Here is a 10,000-nt window from a genome sequence, read left to right on the forward strand (position 1 = left end):
AAAGACATAATTCATCCAAACATGATGTTCTGTCAGCATGAACTCTTCCTCGTGTCATCACAGTCCTGTATGACTGACACTCTCTTCTCTGGGACACAAAATGTGATATTCTGAAGAATATTGGAAACCAAAACAGCATCAGCAATAATGTCAGGGTTATTATTGTCAACTAAAACTAAAACTGTTGAAAACATTTATTTATTTAAATAAAGATGAAATTAAATAAAATTATTTTGCCTTGAGAACAAACTAGAATCATTTGAAACACTAAAATAAATGAAACTCACTGCACTGAAGTGAAAGGAAAGTCAATATAAATAGTCAAAATGACAGCTAATAAAAATGACAAATGCACAGAAAACTACAAATATGAAAATACATTCTTAATCAAAACATTTAAAAATATATTAATATTTAAATAATTTTGGAGACATTTCTTAAAATATCGTTTGTGTTTCTCAGGAGACAGACGGTCATACGGGTTTGGAACGACATGAGTGATGATTTGTGTGTGTTTTAAATCGGCTGATTTCACGCTGTGCTTTAAGACGTGTTTATGTGAAGGAGTTGTGTGTGTGTGTGTGTGTGTGTGTGTGTGTGTGTGTGTGTGTGTAACAGTTTAGCTCACACTGTTGAGCTGCTGAAACACAGTAGGTGTTAATGTGTGATTATGTTCGTGAGCTCATGACTGCTGTTATTAACAGAATATTTGATGGATTTTGCATCTCGATCTGATGAAATGATGCCAGCGTCGGCTGATCCGTGAACCAGAGCCACGAGAAACGTGTTGGTAGTTTCATTTTTAATTAGATGGGAACTATTTTAGATACTTAGATTTCAGATGTTTCCTCCGTCTGACTCATATTCGCCATCTCAACCACATTCTCATAACTATCATTTTTAATGATCCACTTTCAGTGATGCTAGTGTCTGATTCACACAGCACTTGCTCTGAGTTTGCTAATGAGACGTGTTGTTAATAATGAGTGAAACATCCCGTCATCGTTGTGTGTCGGACAGGGTGAAATGCATTTATTGAGTCATCAGAGATTCAATTAGGATAAATATTAGAGATGCACGATATATCGGCCATCATATCGGTATCGGCCGATATCAGTTCATTTTTAACGTTATCGGTCTGATATGAACATTTGTCTGATATATTAAAGCTGATAAATGATGTATTATTTCCTTCAGCTGAGACACTTCAGATGCGACTGTTCAACATGATGATTATGAATTGCTTGAAATATGATTGGAATCACTTCAAAAAAGGAAAATACAGTTCAGTGCAACATGTGCAGCGCAAGTCTGTCATATCGGCTACATAACATTATCATGAGAACATTATAATTGTGTGTTTGGGACATGGATTTTAATGGTGAGAGTTTTGCTTTTGTAATCAGGCTCTCAAAAATTATATAACGGTTTAGATTTATCGCCCGATATATCGGCTATCGGCTTTCAAATATAAAGAATTATCGGTTATCGGTATTATCCAACATTTACATATCGGTGCATCCCTACTAAATATATTTGCATTATTATATTTGCATTATTACATTCGCTAGTTAACTAGATTACAGGCATTCTTTTATTATTTTACTCTTGTTATATTGTTTAAAATGAACGGATTGAGGGATGCTGAGAAGGTTGAAGGGGGAAGGTAGAGAACGGTGTGTGTTTGAGGGAGACGGAGGACCGAGGGTTTGTGTTGTGTGTGTGTGTGTGTGTGTGTGTGTTTGAGGGTCAGAGGTCATGAGAGATTGATTGACAGGCCTGAGGGGGGGTGAGACGCAGATAAAGTGAGGTCAGTGTTTTGTGTTTGACTTCATCCCTCTCTCTCTCTCTCTCTCCTCTGGGAGCAGGAGCTGAAGGCCCATCAGGGTGTGTGTGTGTTTGACTCTCTCTCTCTCTCTCCTCAGGGAGCAGGAGCTGAAGGTCCATCAAGCCCGGCTCAGTCTGGAAGAAGCTCTGATGGCCGACACTTTGGCCCGGGCCGCCGAGTCCAGTCGAGACCCAGAGGGCCGAGCGCCGTAGAGAACCGACAGGTGAGGAACTGAGCGAATTTAAAGGGACAGTTCTCCCAAAAATGAAAATTAGCCCTTGGTTTACTCACCCTCATCCTAGGTGTGTATGACATTCTTCTTTCAGACGAATACAATCAGAGTTATATAAAAAAATGTCCTTTCTCTTCCAAGCTTTATAATGGCAGAGAATGGGTGTATGTCTTTGGATGTCCATCAAAGCGTATCTATCCATCATAAAAGTGCATCTCTCCATCATAAAACTGCATCTGTCCATCATAAAACTGCATCTGTCCATCATAAAACTGCATCTATCCATCATAAAAATACATCCATCCATCATAAAACTGCATCTATCCATCATAAAAGTGCATCCATCCATCATAAAAGTGCATCTATCCATCATAAAAGTGCATCTATCCATCATAAAAGTGCATCTGTCCATCATTAAGTGCATCTGTCCATCATAAAACTGCATCTGTCCATCATAAAAGTGCATCTATCCATCATAAAAGTGCATCTATCCATCATAAAAGTGCATCCATCCATCATAAAAGTGCATCTATCCATCATAAAACTGCATCTATCCATCATAAAAGTGCATCCATCCATCATAAAAGTGCATCTATCCATCATAAAAGTGCATCTATCCATCATAAAAGTGCATCCATCCATCATAAAAGTGCATCTGTCCATCATAAAACTGCATCTGTCCATCATAAAACTGCATCTATCCATCATAAAAATACATCCATCCATCATAAAACTGCATCTATCCATCATAAAAATACATCCATCCATCATAAAACTGCATCTATCCATCATAAAACTGCATCTATCCATCATAAAAGTGCATCTGTCCATCATAAAACTGCATCTGTCCATCATAAAACTGCATCTATCCATCATAAAAATACATCTATCCATCATAAAAATACATCTATCCATCGTAAAACTGCATCTATCCATCATAAAAGTGCATCCATCCATCATAAAAGTGCATCTATCCATCATAAAAGTGCATCCATCCATCATAAAAGTGCATCTGTCCATCATAAAACTGCATCTGTCCATCATAAAACTGCATCTATCCATCATAAAAATACATCTATCCATCGTAAAACTGCATCTATCCATCATAAAAGTGCATCCATCCATCATAAAAGTGCATCTATCCATCATAAAAGTGCATCTATCCATCATAAAAGTGCATCCATCCATCATAAAAGTGCATCTGTCCATCATAAAACTGCATCTGTCCATCATAAAACTGCATCTATCCATCATAAAAATACATCTATCCATCGTAAAACTGCATCTATCCATCATAAAAATACATCCATCCATCATAAAACTGCATCTATCCATCATAAAAGTGCATCCATCCATCATAAAAGTGCATCAATCCATCATAAAACTGCATCGATCCATCATAAAACTGCATCGATCCATCATAAAAGTGCATCTATCCATCATAAAAGTGCGTCTATCCATCATAAAAGTGCGTCTATCCATCATAAAAGTGCGTCTATCCATCATAAAAGTGCGTCTTTCCATCCTAAAAGTGCATCTGTCCATCATAAAACTGCATCCATCCATCCATCATAAAAGTGCATCTATCCATCATAAAAGTGCATCCATCCATCATAAAAGTGCATCCATCCATCATAAAAGTGTATCTATCATCATAAAACTGCATCCATCCATAATAAAAGTGCATCCATCCATCCATCATAAAAGTGCATCTGTCCATCATAAAAGTGCATCCATCCATCATAAAACTGCATCTATCATCATAAAAGTGCATCTATCCATCATAAAAGTGCATCTATCCATCATAAAAGTGCATCCATCCATCATAAAACTGCATCCATCCATCATAAAAGTGCATCTATCCATCATAAAACTGCATCGATCCATCATAAAAGTGCATCTGTCCATCATAAAAGTGCATCTATCCATCCATCATAAAACTGCATCCATCCATCATAAAAGTGCATCTATCCATCATAAAACTGCATCGATCCATGATAAAAGTGCATCTGTCCATCATAAAAGTGCATCCATCCATCATAAAACTGCATCTATCATCATAAAAGTGCATCTATCCATCATAAAAGTGCATCCATCCATCATAAAAGTGCATCTGTCCATCATAAAAGTGCATCTGTCCATCATAAAAGTGCATCCATCCATCATAAAACTGCATCTATCATCATAAAAGTGCATCTATCCATCATAAAACTGCATCCATCCATCATAAAAGTGCATCTGTCCATCATAAAAGTGCATCCATCCATCATAAAATTGCATCTGTCCATCATAAAAGTGCATCTGTCCATCATAAAAGTGCATCCATCCATCATAAAACTGCATCTATCATCATAAAAGTGCATCCATCCATCATAAAACTGCATCCATCCATCATAAAAGTGCATCTGTCCATCATAAAAGTGCATCCATCCATCATAAAACTGCATCTATCATCATAAAAGTGCATCTATCCATCATAAAAGTGCATCTATCCATCATAAAAGTGCATCTGTCCATCATAAAAGTGCATCTATCCATCATAAAACTGCATCGATCCATCATAAAAGTGCATCTATCCATCATAAAACTGCATCGATCCATCATAAAAGTGCATCTGTCCATCATAAAAGTGCATCTATCCATCCATCATAAAACTGCATCCATCCATCATAAAAGTGCATCTATCCATCATAAAACTGCATCTATCCATCATAAAAATACATCCATCCATCATAAAACTGCATCTATCCATCATAAAAGTGCATCCATCCATCATAAAAGTGCATCAATCCATCATAAAACTGCATCGATCCATCATAAAAGTGCATCGATCCATCATAAAAGTGCATCTATCCATCATAAAAGTGCGTCTATCCATCATAAAAGTGCGTCTATCCATCATAAAAGTGCGTCTATCCATCATAAAAGTGCATCTATCCATCATAAAAGTGCATCTATCCATCATAAAACTGCATCGATCCATCATAAAAGTGCATCTATCCATCATAAAACTGCATCGATCCATCATAAAACTGCATCCATCCATCATAAAAGTGCATCTATCCATCATAAAACTGCATCGATCCATCATAAAAGTGCATCTATCCATCATAAAACTGCATCGATCCATCATAAAAGTGCATCTGTCCATCATAAAAGTGCATCTATCCATCCATCATAAAACTGCATCCATCCATCATAAAAGTGCATCTATCCATCATAAAACTGCATCTATCCATCATAAAAATACATCCATCCATCATAAAACTGCATCTATCCATCATAAAAGTGCATCCATCCATCATAAAAGTGCATCAATCCATCATAAAACTGCATCGATCCATCATAAAAGTGCATCGATCCATCATAAAAGTGCATCTATCCATCATAAAAGTGCGTCTATCCATCATAAAAGTGCGTCTATCCATCATAAAAGTGCGTCTATCCATCATAAAAGTGCGTCTTTCCATCCTAAAAGTGCATCTGTCCATCATAAAACTGCATCCATCCATCATAAAAGTGCATCCATCCATCATAAAAGTGCATCCATCCATCATAAAAGTGTATCTATCATCATAAAACTGCATCCATCCATAATAAAAGTGCATCCATCCATCCATCATAAAAGTGCATCTGTCCATCATAAAAGTGCATCCATCCATCATAAAACTGCATCTATCATCATAAAAGTGCATCTATCCATCATAAAAGTGCATCTATCCATCATAAAAGTGCATCCATCCATCATAAAACTGCATCCATCCATCATAAAAGTGCATCTATCCATCATAAAACTGCATCGATCCATCATAAAAGTGCATCTATCCATCATAAAACTGCATCGATCCATCATAAAAGTGCATCTGTCCATCATAAAAGTGCATCTATCCATCCATCATAAAACTGCATCCATCCATCATAAAAGTGCATCTGTCCATCATAAAACTGCATCCATCCATCCATCATAAAAGTGCATCTATCCATCATAAAAGTGCATCCATCCATCATAAAAGTGCATCCATCCATCATAAAAGTGTATCTATCATCATAAAACTGCATCCATCCATAATAAAAGTGCATCCATCCATCCATCATAAAAGTGCATCTGTCCATCATAAAAGTGCATCCATCCATCATAAAACTGCATCTATCATCATAAAAGTGCATCTATCCATCATAAAAGTGCATCTATCCATCATAAAAGTGCATCCATCCATCATAAAACTGCATCTATCCATCATAAAAGTACATCTGTCCATCATAAAACTGCATCTGTCCATCATAAAAGAACTGCATCTATCCATCATAAAAGAACTGCATCTATCCATCATAAAAGAGCATCTGTCCATCATAAAAGTACATCTGTCCATCATAAAACTGCATCTATCCATCATAAAAGAGCATCTGTCCATCATAAAAGTACATCTGTCCATCATAAAAGTGCATCTGTCCATCATAAAAGTGCATCTATCCATCCATCATAAAACTGCATCGATCCATCATAAAAGTGCATCTATCCATCATAAAACTGCATCGATCCATCATAAAAGTGCATCTGTCCATCATAAAAGTGCATCTATCCATCCATCCTAAAAGTGCATCTGTCCATCATAAAAGTGCATCTATCCATCATAAAAGTGCATCTGTCCATCATAAAAGTGCATCTATCCATCATAAAAGTGCATCTGTCCATCATAAAAGTGCATCTATCCATCATAAAAGTGCATCTGTCCATCATAAAAGTGCATCTGTCCATCATAAGTGCATCTGTCCATCATAAAAGTACATCTGTCCATCATAAAACTGCATCTATCCATCATAAAACTGCATCTGTCCATCATAAAAGTACATCTGTCCATCATAAAAGTCCATCTGTCCATCATAAAAGTGCATCTGTCCATCATAAAACTGCATCTATCATCATAAAACTGCATCTGTCCATCATAAAAGTACATCTGTCCATCATAAAAGTCCATCTGTCCATCATAAAAGTACATCTGTCCATCATAAAACTGCATCTGTCCATCATAAAAGAACTGCATCTATCCATCATAAAAGAACTGCATCTATCCATCATAAAAGAGCATCCATCCATCATAAAAGTGCATCTGTCCATCATAAAAGTGCATCTATCCATCATAAAAGTGCATCTGTCCATCATAAAAGTCCATCTGTCCATCATAAAAGTACATCTGTCCATCATAAAACTGCATCTGTCCATCATAAAAGTGCATCTATCCATCATAAAAGAACTGCATCTATCCATCATAAAAGAACTGCATCTATCCATCATAAAAGAGCATCTGTCCATCATAAAAGTGCATCTATCCATCATAAGTGCATCTGTCCATCATAAAAGTGCATCTATCCATCATAAAACTGCATCTATCCATCATAAAAGTGCATCTGTCCATCATAAAACTGCATCTATCCATCATAAAAGTGCATCTGTCCATCATAAAAGTCCATCTGTCCATCATAAAAGTACATCTGTCCATCATAAAACTGCATCTGTCCATCATAAAAGAACTGCATCTATCCATCATAAAAGAACTGCATCTATCCATCATAAAAGAGCATCTGTCCATCATAAAAGTACATCTGTCCATCATAAAACTGCATCTGTCCATCATAAAAGAACTGCATCTGTCCATCATAAAAGTACATCTGTCCATCATAAAACTGCATCTGTCCATCATAAAAGAACTGCATCTATCCATCATAAAAGAGCATCTGTCCATCATAAAAGTACATCTGTCCATCATAAAACTGCATCTGTCCATCATAAAAGAACTGCATCTATCCATCATAAAAGTGCATCTGTCCATCATAAAAGTCCATCTGTCCATCATAAAAGTACATCTGTCCATCATAAAACTGCATCTATCCATCATAAAAGAACTGCATCTATCCATCATAAAAGAGCATCTGTCCATCATAAAACTGCATCTATCCATCATAAAAGAGCATCCATCCATCATAAAAGTGCATCTATCCATCATAAAAGAACTGCATCTATCCATCATAAAAGTGCATCTGTCCATCATAAAACTGCATCTATCCATCATAAAAGTGCATCTGTCCATCATAAAAGTCCATCTGTCCATCATAAAAGTACATCTGTCCATCATAAAACTGCATCTGTCCATCATAAAAGAGCATCCATCCATCATAAAACTGCATCTGTCCATCATAAAAGAACTGCATCTATCCATCATAAAAGAACTGCATCTATCCATCATAAAAGAGCATCTGTCCATCATAAAAGTGCATCTATCCATCATAAAACTGCATCTATCCATCATAAAAGAGCATCCATCCATCATAAAACTGCATCTGTCCATCATAAAAGAACTGCATCTATCCATCATAAAAGAGCATCTGTCCATCATAAAAGTGCATCTATCCATCATAAAAGTGCATCTGTCCATCATAAAAGAGCATCTGTCCATCATAAAAGTGCATCTGTCCATCATAAAACTGCATCTATCCATCATAAAAGTGCATCTGTCCATCATAAAAGTCCATCTGTCCATCATAAAAGTACATCTGTCCATCATAAAACTGCATCTGTCCATCATAAAAGAACTGCATCTATCCATCATAAAAGAACTGCATCTATCCATCATAAAAGAGCATCTGTCCATCATAAAAGTACATCTGTCCATCATAAAACTGCATCTATCCATCATAAAAGTGCATCTGTCCATCATAAAAGTCCATCTGTCCATCATAAAAGAGCATCTGTCCATCATAAAAGTGCATCTATCCATCATAAAACTGCATCTATCCATCATAAAAGAGCATCCATCCATCATAAAAGTGCATCTATCCATCATAAAAGAACTGCATCTATCCATCATAAAAGAACTGCATCTATCCATCATAAAAGAGCATCTGTCCATCATAAAAGTACATCTGTCCATCATAAAACTGCATCTGTCCATCATAAAAGTGCATCAATCCATCATAAAAGAACTGCATCTATCCATCATAAAAGTGCATCTGTCCATCATAAAGTGCTCCACAGGCTCTGCGGGGTTAATAATAAAGGCCTTCTGAAGTGAAATGATGTGTTTGTGTGAGAAAATATTCATATATAAAACTTTATCGACTAAAATAACTAGCTTTCGGTAAACTTCATACACGTAGGACGGCTTCAGGGTGAGTAAATCATGGACTTATTTTCATGTTTGGGTGAACTATCCCTTTAAGACACTTTACTCACACAACAGTGCTAGAGCTTGAGCCTCAGTAACCTAGTCCAGGCAAAGATCCAGGTCCAGATCTCTCATGATGAGAACAATATATTGGCCAATCAGAATTCAGGGGGCGTGTGTTTCATCCGAACGCAAGTGTCATCTTAAAGCTGCCGTCGGCAAAATTTTTTTTGATCATATTCAGTGTAATCGACACTATAATCCGACAGAACAACATAAATAAGATGGTTTTAGAAAAAACCCGAGCTTCTAACTCCACCTGGAGCGTGTTATTTGTTTTGCAAAAATCCAGCGCTCCCGCTTCATCAGGTCCAATCAGCGCAGGGGGGTGTGAGATCTGACTGTCAATCACAGGTCGTGCACACGCCACAGATCCCCCCTCACTCGCGCACGTTAATATCACATGCACACGCCACGCCTGAAGTTCACCTGGAGATTGCATGAAGCGTGATGGCGGAGAGAAAATCTACTAACAAGCTTCCAATTCCTCGGTTATTGCTATCTATGGATAGATTAGCCAGGGCAGCCTACCTCCGAGTCCATGGTGTTGATAGATGCTGAAGAGACGGACGCGTTCACAGAAAATCAGGTACACACGCACAGTGACGCACTGACGAGCACGACCTCGATGGGAGGGTGCTCGCTGGTAGTGGGGAGGGGCATGAGAGTTGTAAACATTCAACATTTTGGCTAATCGACCCAATCTGCCAGACTTGCCGA

At 37.3% G+C, this 10,000-nt stretch overlaps 2 protein-coding genes across 5 annotated transcripts in view; both read left to right on the plus strand.

The window, feature by feature from the left end:
• mbd2 (methyl-CpG binding domain protein 2) overlaps positions 1-10,000 on the plus strand; it is a 53,408-nt gene that overhangs the window by 25,983 nt on the left and 17,425 nt on the right. The window contains exon 6 of the mRNA XM_082171581.1: positions 1,926-2,051. Coding sequence (XP_082027707.1) covers positions 1,926-2,040 — 115 coding nt within the window. The 3' untranslated portion in view covers positions 2,041-2,051. The remainder of the gene's footprint in view (positions 1-1,925; positions 2,052-10,000) is intronic.
• Positions 6,574-10,000, plus strand: part of LOC309500029 (uncharacterized protein) — a 6,545-nt gene continuing 3,118 nt past the window's right edge. The window contains exons 1-2 of one of the 4 annotated variants that reach the window (XM_082171567.1): positions 6,574-6,802; positions 9,081-10,000. The exon at positions 9,081-10,000 is cut by the window's right edge and continues 3,118 nt beyond it. The gene's annotated coding sequence lies outside the window, so the exon portion shown is untranslated. Of the gene's footprint in view, positions 7,226-8,451; positions 8,604-9,080 lie in introns of those variants that run through there. The other 3 variants (XM_082171566.1, XM_082171568.1, XM_082171569.1) reach the window with 3 other exon arrangements.

Source organism: Leuciscus leuciscus (assembly GCF_965113295.1).
Source record: "Leuciscus leuciscus genome assembly, chromosome: 5".
In the NCBI taxonomy this organism is placed as follows: domain Eukaryota; kingdom Metazoa; phylum Chordata; class Actinopteri; order Cypriniformes; family Leuciscidae; genus Leuciscus; species Leuciscus leuciscus.